Here is a 15489-nt window from a genome sequence, read left to right as displayed (position 1 = left end):
ACAGAGAGCTAACATGAGCCAGAGCTGCAGATGACCACTCAGCTGAACCCACAAGGAAGCTAAGCTACCCAAAAGAGACATGCAAAGGCTGGAAGATTCTCTGCATGGGAAGGAAAGGCAATTTTCCAAAGAACCAGAGGACTGAACTGCTTCACAAGGAGCAAAATAGGAACTGCAAGTGCAAGATGGGATGGATTGATATATGAAGTCTGACAGACTCCACTACAATGGTATGTATTGGCACTAAGAGCATCTATTAATGCAAAACCCCAAAGATTATAAAATACTTTGGAAGGAGTAAGAGAGAAACAAATCCTTCCTTAGAACAAAATTTGCAACAGAAATATCTCAGAAAAGAATTCTGAAGAATTCTTTCTTGTCTAGACATGAAACAGAATTCCAGTCTTACAAGCGTTCCTATGTACTATGAGGTAGGGAACCAGTTTTCATTGAGGAGGTCAGGTAAGATTAAAGTGGGTGTGCAAGTAATACAAAAATGAGTAAAGGAAACAAAAACCCTTTTATTTGATATAAGATCAAGACAATAAACACAGAATCAATCAAAGCATGAAAAAAAAGAAGAAAAATTCTAGGGCTTTAGAGTGAAACTAAAAAAGGGTATTGGCTAAAAGTGACTTGCTCATTTATTAAGACTAATGTGTTCTGTCTGTATTTTTCTAAAATCTCATGGAAAGATTCTCCTGATTAAAAGGTAATAAAACCACACAGTGGGGGTTTCCAACATTGTGAAAAAAGGTGCACAAAAGGTATGTGAGAATTAAAAGAGTAAATCCAAAACATCCGATAAATCTGGAGTAAAACACTAAAAGTTTATGGCACAATGAAGAAATAAGTATAGAAAATGTGGAGCCTCTTATTCCCCACCATGCTTAGCCTAGATTAAACCAATCAGTTTTATAAAAGCCTATCAGTTGTATACCAAAAAGAAAACTCCAGTGCTGTAGGAAACATGCTCAAGCTTATTGTTTGACAATGTTTAACTGGAAGCTGTTTTCCTTGAAATCGGTGATCTCTCCATATCTCAGTCTTGCAGAGAAAAATCATAAATACTTTTAAACCTAATTTTTACAATTATATTTCAAATGTTCATCTGTCAGTCAAAATAATTTCTCATGCCAGCATTTCATGAAAGTACAGAATAATTTTCAGGACCAAAATTCCAACCAACTCATATTTTCCTTTGTCAGATGTTCTCAGTTAAGGATCATCTTTAAGAATAAGAATACAAATTGACAGTTGCCGAAGTGCAGAAACTTCACATAAGGGTAAAAAAAGCCACATCATCGGTAAGTTTATTTTGGTACTTTTGTCCTGACTGTAGCAAGCTAGTGAACTAATGAGTGCTGCAAACTGTAGCACTTGTACAAATGCTTTTCCATGTTAAGCACCTCTAAAGACTACTGCTGATGCTGGATTAGTGCCCAATCCTTAAATGCAATTTTTTATGCTAACTAATCTGAAACAAAGAGTTAGATAAGTATCAAAGTAAAAAGTTGGTCCTTTTTTTTCAACATTTTTCCAGGTGGGGTCTCACCAGAGTGGACTGGAGGGGCAGAATCCCCTCTCACATCCTGCTGGCTAAGCTGCTTTTGATGCAGCCCAGGGCACAGGTGCTTTTCTGGGCTCAAAGCTCACATTGCTGGCTCACATCAAGTTTCTCAACCACAATCTCTCCCAAGAAACTACTTTCCCTCCCAGGGAATGTATAAGTCAATATATCACATTATTTAATGGCTGAGCATAAGAATTACAAGTAATGCCTAGATCTTGGCGTTGCCTCAGTAAGCAAGGTGCATAAGGAAAGGATTTCTCCAAGTTGAAAATAACATTTGGGAAGACAGTGCTTAAAGAAAATGATCTCTTCAAGAAACACGCACAGCAGCTAACAGCTGCCAAAACTACCTGTTTGGCATGACCACAAGCTATCTCACAAAATATCCTGAAATTAGGGTATGTTATCCTTGACACCTGAAGTTTACATTCCATTATCTGAAATTTGGGGTTTTTTTCTTTAAATGTTAGCTGAGGTTAAGGAGTGATTGAATACACAAATTAATCCATCAATGCCAATGCACTTCCAGTAGTTTTTGGGTTTTTTTCAATTCTTGTTACCACCCAGTTAAGATTAGCATTTCCTTTTACCCAGAAAGAAGTATTCAGTAGCAGTTATTACCTGGATACTCTTACAAAACCCATAAAAAAGAGAAGTCTTGCTTTTGCTAGACTCCTCTCCCTCCCCATTCTTACAGAATGCAAAAAATAATCTCTTATTTATTACTTATTAAAATTTATACAGTTCTGGAGCTGCTATTATTATAACATCATTATAAAGAGATGTTCCTCAATACAACCAGTTATTTTCTGTATTGCTTAAGGTTCATTGCTTAACAAGATTTGTGGGGCACAAATAGAATAAAATTCCAAATAAGATTATAAGTATTCGTTAACATAGTAACTTTGTGAAGGTAGTGATGAGGAAGACTTTCTTTAAAAAGAGGAAAACTAACACAGAAAATTTGTGAAAGTCTTACTTAAAAGCACATTATTATTGAGAAAGAAAATTTTATGAGCCAAATCAATCTGTCTTATACAAGAAGCAAAAGCATGCACAACACAAAATTAAGGAAAAGAAATAGAAAATTAAGCTGATGGTGTAGACCACAAAGACATTCACCATCTGTAACTGAAGGAATAAACAAAATGACAAAGTATTTAAAATAAAGGGATATTAAAACAGAAGTGACTGTTACTCCTCTGCTAACAGATAAAAGTCTATTTACACACAGACGATTGATCTTATAGGCAACTTTAACCACCTCAAACTGTGGTGGAAGGAAAGCATGACACAGAGCCATCAAATGGTCAGGCTGGAAGGGACCACAGTGGTTATCTGCTCCAACCTCCCTGCTCAAGCAGGGCCATCCCAGAGCACGTGGCACAGGATTGTGTCCATATGGTTCTTGAAAATCTCTTGAAAAAGTGATGGAGATCCCACAACCTCTCAGGGTTCCAGTGCTGGGTTACCTGCACAGTAAAGAAGTTCTTCCTCATATTCAGATGGAAATTCCTGTGCAATAGTTAAAGGCAAGTGACAAATGACTTCAGGTCCTGGACTTCAGGCCATACTGGCTTATTCAGAGAAGCGGTAGGTAGGACCCCATAGCGGTAGGACCCCATAGGAGTCAGCTTTGACAGTTCAGAAAAGCTAGCAAGTCATTCAGGACAACCTCCTAATCAAATGCAAGGACTGTCCATCCCAAAACTGAGGAAGACAAGTAGGAGAGCAGCCCAGTTACATAGGGAATACAGGACTGAGCTCCAATGCAAAAAGGAGGGGGGAGGAGGGGGAAAGAACGTGTCAGCAGGGATGTCAGGCAAACATTTCCCTGACACATAAGCTTGGTTTTAGGGAAATCAAAAATTCGCTAGCTACAAAGTTGTTTATTTCTAAATATAAACGTAGAAATAATATCTAATTTTCAGGACTGAAAGACTGGTTAAAATGCTTTAATGCTAATTTTCAGCAACTTATGTAATTGTAACAACATATTAAAAGTTAAAGAAAGATGACACTGAGCTTAAGTTTTATAAGATAAATAAAATAACCCATCATAATTATAGGCTTTGTAAGCTACTATTAAACATGGACAAACCGACAAAACAGATCTGACTGACAAGAAGTAACAAAAAGTAAAACAGACGAAACCCAGAGACTAATACAACCTATATTCATGCAATAGTGAATGTACTTTGTACATGTGATATTTATGGTCTTTTTAGAATCTTCTCTGAAATGTCAAATGCCAGTATTTTTTAAGCATTTGACTACCTTAACCACACAAGTAACTACTTTCAAATTATTTAGCCAGTTATTATATAATGAGGACTTTTCTATAGTCTTTAACTAAAGTCTAAATATTCCAAAGATCCTAGAGGTTTCACCTTTCACTATAATGAAATTAACTAGTTTATGAGGTTTTTTTTAAATACTGTTATGAAAGTTTTAAGCATCAGCAATAATGTAGCCATTTAATTTACCTAAGATTTCTGTTTTTATACAGAAGTAATGAAGTACCATGTCCTGGGGTGACTTTATGATGCTGAATTGTATACCCATTCATCTGTTTAGCTCAGAAATAAGTTCTACACCTTTAAAACCAGATCCAAGAGCAAAGGGAGGTTTGTGTGTGCAGAAGCTTCATTTTCACTCCCCCCCATTCCCCACTCTCTCAGTGTGCGTTGTCTGCAGCACAGACAGCAGGACAGGGCTCTCCTTTGCTTTTAGTTAGTTTTTAGCTAGCTGAGGTAGAGATCTTCCCCAGACTGTGTTTGGTTTTTTTTTGTTTTCTTGGAACTGTTCAGCCCTGCTCTGGACCAAAAACCCAGAAAAACACCAGCAGCTCACACCTGTGACCCACCAGGACACAGTGTTTTCCAGTGCAGGAGGCACTGATAAGAGACTGAGCAAGCCAAGCTGCAGCCCATGACAAGGAGTCTCTGAATTTGCCATCTCTTCAGAACAGCGAGAGGTTCCATTGTTTAATATTATTCATTTCTCCATGTTTGTGAGTACTTAGCTTGTTAAATAAACCATTTTTTCCACTTTTCTCAAAGGAGGTTTACCTCCTGAACCAGTTGGGGCAGGGGCCACTTGAATTTGCTTTCTAGAAAAGATCACTTCCGAAGTTTCCTCACAAAATTTGCCCTAAACCAGGACGTACCATTAATCAGGAGAACTACTGCCATAATCCATCACTCCCTAGAATTATAATATAAATATATATTTTTCAATACTTACTTTTAACATGTCTTTGACTGCAGTCCTGCCTTCCTTTCCAAGGAAAAGATTATAGGGGTAAAGCCGGTCAATAACATGCTGGACTGACATCATTGGAAAAGAATCCTAATCAAATTTTAAGAAATTGAAAAAATTATTGGCTCATTCTATCACCAGCCATTAACTCAAAATTCTGCACAGCTTTGAACTTACAATAAGACTTTAAGGGCAATATACAAAGGACCACTACAAGCAATATTCAACTAAATGTCGAAACAGGCTCTTCTCAGGTGTAATTCATTATCATTTAAGCATCCAAAGTAGATTAGAAGAACTGTGTTCTAAAAGTTATTTCCTTTCCTGTGCATAAATGGAAGCTACAGTGACTGGCTCAGATACCTACAGACAAATATGGCCAAGAGAGACAAATCCCACCACAGGTAAATGAGTTTCACAGTACTAGAAAAAAAACATATGACAAGAAATCTGTATTTCAATAATAATCTACACATTCACAGCAATTGATAGTATTTAATTTTGATTCTATTATATTGTACCAGTTCTGCTTAACAAATCAGTTGATAGAAATTTCTGAACAGTTTAATTAAAACTGTGCTGTTTTGAAAAGAATAAGTATGCTTGCACTTCCTACAGGAAAAAAACCCAACCTTTTTTTTTTTTTTTACTATCTCCCTGTTAGATTTAAGTACTAACTCTTCTGTCAATTGCTGCCTGAACTAGAAACACATTTGACTATTTTGCTGCAGCAATAAAGAAAGAAATGCATTTATGACTACTGAAGGCACTATGCATAAAGCCCTTCCTGGTAGAAAAAAGGCGTTTCAAACTCTCTCTCAATAGATTAAATATTGATCATTTGCTTCGAAATTTAATTGCAAATTTTTAAGGTCTATTTGGGCGTAACACTAGTGGAAAAGAGTCATTTGACAGGCACTATCTTTTTAAGCCTTCATCAAAGCAAATAAAGAAATTCAAATAAAATTAACTGATTTTCAGTTATACACTTGGATTTACATAAGCGCACGACTGAAAGAAGAGTTCCTTGGAAATGAAACCAGGAGACGCATATTTTATGAAATGCGTAATTCAATTTATAAGCAGTAACACTATTTATAATGTTCCACATTAAAAAGAACCCAGTAAAAATAAACCATTTATTGTACTATAGTAAATGTACAGCTTCAAGGATCAGGGAGCCCTTTATTGCATTTTAAAAGCCCTCCAACCATATATAAAGATATACCACATAATTTTTCCACATTATCTCAAATTAGTAATAACTACAGTGGAATGTATAAAATAAGCCTCTTCAGAACAAGACCCTACAAAAAATTTCCCTTTTGTCAGGCAGGAGTTCTCAAACTAAGAAATTATGTTTTGGGACTGTGTGATTCTATGACAGAAGATAAGAAACTACTCATCACAATGCACTCTCTTCACACTTTTAAACAGTTAGCCTAACTAAACTAGAAGCAGAGTATGGCACTGACCCAACATACAAAGGAAAAATGATGTAGCTCAAAATCACTGAGCATAGCTTAGAAATCCAAGTGATTAAAACTAATTCTAAAAGAAACAGTTTCCATTTACCTAAAAAAGACACTGTCATACAATGGTAACAGTTCACATTCTCTAATGTAAAATAAAATGCTTCCTTCACTCCATAGTTTAGATAATAGCTTAGGGCTCATTTTCTTTCTGTTACTCTGAAAGCCATCTGGCATTCATTTAAAAATAATTTTTCACTTTGCAGCTCAAAGAATAAGAAGTTGCAATTTATTTCAAAATCCAACAATATTTTTTCCCAAAGCCCTTCAAATACTACTTCATTTCACTCAACTTGAATTTTCATCACTTATTAATATCTAATGTAGGACCCCTAATTCAGAAAACAAATTCTGTCTGTAAGTATCCAGCACAACTGAGGGGACTGAGCACCACAGTAACACAAGTAATTGATATGCTTTAATGCTTATAATCCAATAAAATATGTAGGACGTGATCTGCTGCTGAGCAGTACCATAGATAAAATGACTGCACATGAGACAACAGAGAACCATCTAGAGTTCCTTCTACAGACACCTGCACCTTGGAGAGTGGGTCTGAGAAACTCTCCTGGCATTTTACCCTCCTGGGTTGACTATACCTTCCTGCATGCAAAAGGGCACCAAACCCTCTCTCTTTATACAGATCTCATCTTCCTTACTTCCTTCAGGAGGACCTTCCACGTTGTCTTTGACTTTTTACCATGTAATTATAAAGTCCAAGGGACAAAGGACTACCCAGGAAAGCAGAAAGACTGACACAGCTTTAGTCCTGAGCTGCCTGACCTGTCACCGTGAACTCTGCTGACGTACAATTCCTATTTCCCTCTGGACTTAGCTGCCAGGAAGCACTGCATCTTTGAGAGCGCACAGCCTGCATCTTCACATAATCCTCCATTTCTGTTTATTCTACATCGACCAGTCAGCCCAAAGACCTAATGTAGGCTTCCTCTCATACAATTTAACTGTTTCCTATGCCCACATTTGTTTTGGATCCTTTAAGGTGTCAGTGGAGAGCAATAGGTATCTTTGTAATGCAATCAATCTGATTTACATGTGTAACATTAAATACAAAGCACTTTTAGGTTCTGGTTTTTATTGCTCTCCACTTGCTACTGTAGTGCCATCAGATAAACTGTAGATGCCCTGAAGTCTGGTAAGGTGATTTACCAGAGGGGGTAAAATAATAAATTGAGCACTAAGATACATTTAATAACAACACAAATCCTATGTAATACCACACTTTGTTCTTTAGTATTATGCTGTATGTTTAGTTAAAGTATTATCTAGAGATCTCTGACTGAGACTTCTCTCCCTCAAACTATTCTTAGTGTTTTCAGGTTTTTCTTCAAATATTCATGTTCATCTTCTTCTAACAACATGAATAAACCAAATCTAATTCTGAGCAATTTTAAACCCATACAGTTTCACAGCACATGTATGCACATACCAAAATCTGAACTGCAGCCGATAAGCTGTCTAAAGGAAAATCTGGAAGTCCCAATGCAGAAGATTCTTGAGAGCAGAGAGTTGAAGCAAAAGACAGGAGCTGAGAAATTCTGCACATGAAAAAGTAATTACAGAGTTTTACACATGCTATCTGTATATAAAATATTAAAGCATAAAAAGTTAAATATAGTAAAAGATGCTGCAACTGCTTCTGAGTGCACACAATTATGGTGTGACCGAAGTTCTAAAGCACTAAGGATTCATTACATGAAGGCTGCATACAAAAAGCTGTGCGAGCATATGCCCACACATATTAAAAATTTCTTCACTTCTGGTCTCTATGCAGTGATAGAGACACAAAAATAGCATGGAGTTCTGAAAGGACATCGTTTCTTCATTCAATTTTTTTTTTAATTATGAAAAATTACCTCTCTGTGGAAATGTTTGATCCAATTGAATATAACAGCTGAAGATGGTCCTGGAAATAGAACATAAAATCAGAGTAAACTAATTTTGGCATCATATTGTGGGTCACAGGTCATGATATAAAGCATTCTCTATCTCTCTCTCTCTCTAATTTAGACATGAGGATTCTACTCACCCCTTGACACAGAATTAATTTGATTTAAGAATAAAAAAAAAAAAAAATCTTTCTTTAAGGGCTGTGCTATGGAAGTTACTTTTCTGCTGCAACATTCCATGGCAACTCTTAAGACTGCCTGTCAGGAATTTACTATGCAATATGAAAATATGAAAAATGCACCTTAAGATAAATTTGTTACCCAAGAATTCTTTTCAGAGGTGAGGTAAGTAAAACATAGTATCAGAATATTATCTCTACTCAGTACAAATGATCCAGTGTTCTGCAACCACACTCACCTTGAAGGGCAGATGATAAACATCTCTAGCTTGAAATCGAGAGCGGAGGGGTGGATCCAAAGGGTTACCAGAGTATTTAGGTACTGGCAGGCCCAAGGCTATCACTCGAAAATCTTCACTAACCCGCACAATCTTCCATGCATCTAACTCTGATTTTGTATGCTCCTAAATAAATTAAAACAAAGCAACAGGAAAAAAAAAAAGCCCACATTTTGTCATGAAAAACTTATGATGACTAAGCTCGAGCTCAACTAAAAGCCCCAGTCCTTCAGCCTAAATGTGGTAATTTCTCAAATGTCATTGTCTTTCACGCAGTGACTAGAGAGACTTGAACTGGTAAAATCTGTGGAGGATGAAAACAAGTTTTTCCAAAATGAACATAGAAAAAATGATTAATTAGGTATAGCTTTCAGACCTGTAGCATTATGACCAAAAACCCTAGACATGATGGTTGTGATGTTACCTTCCATTACATCTTGCGAAAATGTACAAATACAAAACTCTTTTTACAAAGAACAGAAAATAAAGTGACCACAAAATATATTTTATTCTAAAACATTAGAAGTGTGTTACAATTAACGAGGTTTTTTTCTTCTTTATTTCCCTCTCTTATAAGTGTAACGGCAACTAAACTCTCCATTTTAGAAGCTTCATTCACAAATTATACTTTATTATATGAAATAATACAGAATTATTCTCCTTCATGAGGACATTAAATGTTGTATTATGTCAAGGAAAGGATTCTTGATTTTAAAAAATGCTCTCCTATCCACATCACAGTTAAGTCCTCCCTGAAACTACACATGAATACATTTCCTTCAGACCTAAATGCTCAGTAATTATTCACACAGGAGAAGCAAAATTGAACATTAGTTTATATAATACAATAGTCCCCAAACAACAAAACAACAATATTAGATTTAGTATTGTAGCAAGAGATTTATTTAATTCATATACTATTATCAGTGTGCCTGAGGCAGTCATTCTGAAACATTTAATCATCAGAAAAGTGTTTAAAAGGAGGAGAGATGTTTTACAACCAAATCTTAGCTTGAATTCTCATTTTCATTCTTTAAATACAATTACATTTTAAAAGCTTGTTTTTGAAATATAATAATAATGCTTCCAGTAATTGCATCTACTAATTAAATATTACAAATTTTTTTTTATGTTACTTCAGCACAGCTGGCAACCTCATACAATGGACAGCAGTGTCTGAAGGCTTATTGCAAATTTCCTTGCTGTGCCACATGGGTTTGAATCATACACCTAACCACAGGTGTGACAGAATAGAAACATGAAGAAGCAGGTGAGGAAGCAGGTATCAGACTGACAGTTATGGGACTGGAAACTAAAGTACCTGCAACTAAGATGCAAGGTACTACTGAAACTGCCAAAAAAAAAAAAAAAGCCTGAAGAGTATCCATCCAAGCAGTGGGACTTAAAGCCCAAAGAAAAGCCTCTAACCATTTTCTACAGTTTAGACTGCTGTTTACATACACTTTTGTAAATGAAAGGCAAAACAGCACCAATACAGTGACTGAATATAGAGCTACTCATCTTGACCTCATTCTATTGGTATCCTAATATTTTAAAAGCTTAGCAACAAGGCTACTGCCATGCTGAAGCATTATCTGAACTTCATGGCAGCAATTTCAACTTGAATATCTTTTCACCAGGACATTTTAGTTATTCTCACATTGTGGCTTTCACATTTTAGAAACATACAGGTTTCATACAAGGTTAACATGGACTACTCTCTTTCATATGCAGACAACATAGAAAAAAATCACTGGAACCTTGGTGAAATTTCCCCCATTTGACTCCTAAGTACTCTCTCTTTCACAATAATATTCCAGCACTACCAAGAAGAGGCAGAAAAAAAAAAAAAAATTCAAATAGCATTTCCATACCTGCAAAAGTTTGTCATAACGATCTGCAGACATGAGAAAACGACCATCTTCAAGCTGCATTTCCCTATTCTCCAGCAAATTGTTCAACACTGGCAGGACATTCCGCTCAGCCTTCTCCAAGCCTTCCAGAACAAGGATTCTGCCTTCAGTAGCTGCACGAACAGCACACTTGAAAAAAAAAAAAAAAAGTCCTCGAACATTTTAATAGAAATAAACTTTGCATAATTAATTCAAGCAATTATTTTGTTGGAAAAGAAGGTCCAAGTTCTTCCAAGAACTTTCCCAAAACAACATTTATTTCTGTAAGAATCAACATGACTCTCATCAGTAGTGATCAAGAAGGGTGACATGTGAACACCTTTAACACATTCATGAGCTGGAGTTTTACTGCCTAACTATTATGGGGACTGACAGAAGTTCCAGTATTTTGTACCGACAGAATAAGACATAAAACCTTACAGAATATTAGATCAAATACAGAATATATAAATATATGTTGCATCCCTTCTTGCTGATGTCACATAATATTCTGCATTTTCAGGTAATTTAACACCATCAAACAATTGTGGAATAGCATTTTTAACAGAAAACATACAATCAAGGGGGTTTTACCTATTTACAATCATATCAAGATGTTTAGAAAAAAGTCTAGTATTCCTTTGTATTTTTCTCAATATGCATCATCATAATTCATCTGCAGTACATCACTTTAGTTTGATTAGAATGTGTGTTGAAACCAAACATGGGTGATGAAAGCAAAATTGGGCCACAAGTAATCAGATTTTTAAAAGAGTGATAAAATTAAAAGGATTCATTTAATTTAAAATTATATTCCCTGACTGAGTATGGTCTTCTACGAAACCAGAATAAAAATACAGCCATTAACTTGATAATCCACTGAAAACTTAGGGTTAGAAAATGGTTTCTTTTCTACTTTATTGGTTGTTTATATATGGCTACTTCTTAACATGGAGCCAAAATGTAAAACTAACCTCTGGTGCTGATGATTTTGCGCAACTTTGTTACAATGACATTAACTCGAGTACATTAAGTACACTTGATATCTAATATTCATAATTACTGCCCAGTAAAAGACTCTGAAATACAATGCATTCTTGTCTTCTTCTGATTTGCAGAAATTTAAGCTGATAATAATGTGGCAGGTTTGGGCACAGGCAACATTTAGAGGAACCAGAGTCTTTCTCTGCATTCCTATCACATCTAAACACAATTTCAGACACAAGCACAGTTGCAAAGGGAGAACAAATGAAATCTTTTCCCAGCATGTCTCCCATAAACTCCTACAGAAGAACCTGTCACATAATGCTAGATGAAAATCGCTGATGAATACAATAGATGCCAAAAAATAGGTCAGTGAGAAAGAAGGAAGATGTGAAAAAGAATAATAAAGAAGCACCAGAATACAAAAATAACCCACCAAAAAATAACATATGAAAGCAGATGTATAAAAGACAAATGCATATGGATAAAATAGGAACAAAGATGAGTTCAGCACCACAAATTAATTGCTGCATGGGTTTAAAGCACACAACTGACTCAGACACCCATCTGAGGAGACACAGAAGACACCTGCCCTGGTTTTGCTTCACAGGAAGCAAAGGGTGAGCACACACCACTCAGGGTGGAACACTGTCTCCACTCTCTCTCTGGGAGAGGTTGCCCAGACCAGCCATGAGGACCTTGTCCTCCCCATCCCATCCCTCAGGAGAGTGCAGCCCTGGGTGATGACACTAGCTGAGCCCAGTGGAGGCTGGCAAAGCAGTCTGAAGTGGAGCCAGCACAGAGCCAAACCTCAGCAGAGCCAGCGCGGCATGGTGCCAGTGTGGGAAGTGGCTGTGGAGAATGAAGGGGCAGCAAAACCAGGATGAGAGGAGCTCAGCGCAAACCCCAAGCCCCAGAGGCAGGCACTGGTCCAAAGCAGCAGTGCCACATGGAACAGAGTCCCGGCAGAGCTGTCCAGAAACAGGTGGCATGGTGCAATGTGACCTGCTTTTCAGGGGGTTGTCCATCACTGCCTTTCATTGTCTCGGAGCTAGGGATGGGAAGCACTGACTGTGGGAGCACTTGCCATCTTGTCTTTGTCTGGGGAAGGCAGAACTAAGCTGAGGTGGTGAACACCTTTTGTGGGTAAAGCACCTTTTTTTTTTTTTTTGTATACCTTTGTTTCTAATATTGCTGCTTTTACTGTGCATTTCTTATTTCATTGCTGTTTGCTTTCAGTAAATTGCTATCTCAACCCACATCTTGGACTTAGTTCCTCTCTCACCAGAGGGGGAAGGGGGAAAGGGGAGAGGTTTATTTGCAGTTTAATTTCTGTCTGGTGTTAAACCACCACAACACTAAACAGTAAGACTAATCAAGATGATTCTATGCAATTTAGAAGCATAACTAACAACTGGCAAATTAGCCATGGAGTAAACTTTTCACATCACTATTAAGATGAAAACAATTCCTAATTATTAATGTATCTAATCTGGACTCAGGATAACATTGCTGAAAAAAACACTCGTAAATCCTGGAACAGATCTCCAGATCAAGTTCCCTTCTTAAAAAGACAACACTTTTATATTTAGCCTCATAATCAGTATCTGAGGAAGCTACAATGAGCCCATTAAACAAGGACTAAACCTCAGATTATTTCTCTTCCACTGAATGACCAATTCTTCAAAAAAAGAAATTAATTTTTTTTCTTCATTCAGGACATCATACGCTACCTAACAGGCAACATAAAATCACCTCTCTCCTCATCCCATAAAATCTGTACAAAGAACAAATTTTCTATTAACATTCTTCCCTAGGAAGGTCATTGGTCATGTCAAAAATCTGCTCCAACCTGCTTCAATAGAAAACCTGAGTCTCCAGCAGACAGTCCAGTACCTGGCATGAACAAAATGCTATTTTGTCTAAATGCAGCTTGGAGACATAGCCAGAACTTGTTTTAACAAACAATTTATTTGCCAAGCTGGTTGGATTCTGCATATTATAAGTCTATGAAGACTTTATGACTGATTTTTACTAGCCAGAGGAAAATACACATTCTGTTCATATGGTTTCAAAATATTTTGAGTATCCATAGAATCTTGTTGACTCATGTTGAGACACACACATACTATGGATGAGTTGAAGTAACAGGCTTCCAGTACTAACAAAAACCTCTCTCTTGAACTGGTATATGAAGAAAATCTGCTGTAGGGGTAGACAGCAAATATAAGGAAGTGTATAACAATCATTATTTTGAGAAAGAGAATGCTCTCCATTAGCATTGCAATCCTGAGAAGCAGCTTACTGCATACACTGTGCTGACTGCTGATCATCAGCTTACAGGATCAAAACTTTAAAACTTTCCTGAGAACCTGGAAACTGTTTAAAATTTTTATTCAAAATTCTATTTCTCAGGAAAATAAAATTTCAAATTATGTTTGCCTACCTATATGCACCTTTTACAAACAGATTCAGGAAAGGTTGAATGCACAACCATGATTTTTTATTTCCTAATCAAAGACACCTCATAACAATGATACAACCACCACCACCCCCTGGGCACTGATTTAGTCTGATATGCTTTCTTCCATCTTCAAAGCATACCTGAATAGTGGGCATTGTTCTCTAGAACAGAATGAAGTAAGTGCTTGCTACATCTGCCTCTGAAGTTCTTGTGTTAGGTAGCATAAAGTCTGCTCTTAAGACCAGAAGAAATATCTGAAATATCTGTCTCTGATTTACACTATTTCTGCCTTCTATTTGGTAATGAGTAGCAATTTTTTCCAGTAAGCTAAGCATACTACAAGGCAACCTCTGAAAACATCAGTTTTAGCTGTGTATTGATGGATTGGTATGGAAGCTAAAATGCATTTTAAAAATCAGAGAAAGTAGGTTTGCAATCTGTCACTGAAAATTATTTTAAAAAATGCTTCCAAGAAACAAATCTTCATAATTCTATAGTGAGAACCCAGAGAGAGTTGCATTGACTCCCTTTCTCATTAGTTTTGTTCACTCTAAATGTCTAACATAAATGTCTAACCACAAATTTGACAGAGGGTTTATATCATGTAACCTTGCCGCTAAATCTGAGATTAAACTTATTAATTACTGGTAAAAGGTCTAGAAGGATTTGTTTAAAGTTTCCTTTCAGATTTATTGTCACTGCAGCAAAGGGACTGTTTTGCTCATCATAAGACAGATGCTGCCGCCTCCCACCTGTGCTGCCAGAGCTCTGGAAGGCTGGTAACTTGGATACCTGCTCCAGGGAATACCTGCAGCTACCAGAGGCTAGGAGCAGAAACACTTCACAGAGCATTGCTCTTATTGTAGTGACTTTATGCAACAAATACATTATGCAGAATGCTTACAATGTTTCACACTGCACCGACAAAAAAAAAATTATCTTTAAAGGTAAAAAACACCTTAGGAACAAGACAATCCTAGACAGCTTTTCATTGACTTTTCTGTAGCTGAATTATGGTGAGCAGTGCAAAATACGACAAATGCAGGAAGCTGTAAACTCCAATTTTGACATAAATCATAGTGTATAAACATATGGATGAAGATATATAGCGTCAGAACAGGAAGGACAGAAAAAAGCTCACCGCAATGCATACACTGAAATGCAAAAACATCGGAGAAAGAAGACATTTTTGCATAGCTTACCAAAATAGTTTGTAAAGCCACAAGAATTTTAACAGTATAGTTTTCACATACCAGAACTGAAGTGGTAGTTCTTTTCTCTCAGGAAAATGCTTACTGCACACCAGAACATTCTGGTTGTCCTGAAATCCATGAAGAAGGTTCTTGGGGAACTCCAAAGGACTTTTTTTAAATTTGGGCATCATTCAGAATATGATGGACAGACTATATTTCAGAACTG

The 15489-nt window shown here is 36.7% G+C and overlaps 1 protein-coding gene across 1 annotated transcript in view; it reads right to left on the bottom strand.

Annotated features, from left to right (window-relative positions):
* Window positions 1-15489, bottom strand: part of VWA8 (von Willebrand factor A domain containing 8) — a 179536-nt gene that overhangs the window by 133209 nt on the left and 30838 nt on the right. The window contains exons 5-9 of the mRNA XM_038156079.1: window positions 10605-10772; window positions 8692-8856; window positions 8241-8290; window positions 7814-7922; window positions 4820-4924 (exon numbers count right to left, since the gene is read on the bottom strand). Of these exons, the coding sequence (XP_038012007.1) occupies window positions 4820-4924; window positions 7814-7922; window positions 8241-8290; window positions 8692-8856; window positions 10605-10772 (597 nt within the window). The remainder of the gene's footprint in view (window positions 1-4819; window positions 4925-7813; window positions 7923-8240; window positions 8291-8691; window positions 8857-10604; window positions 10773-15489) is intronic.

This window comes from Motacilla alba, chromosome 1, assembly GCF_015832195.1.
Source record: "Motacilla alba alba isolate MOTALB_02 chromosome 1, Motacilla_alba_V1.0_pri, whole genome shotgun sequence".
Classification (NCBI taxonomy): domain Eukaryota; kingdom Metazoa; phylum Chordata; class Aves; order Passeriformes; family Motacillidae; genus Motacilla; species Motacilla alba.
This window is presented reverse-complemented; position numbering and strand designations above follow the sequence as displayed.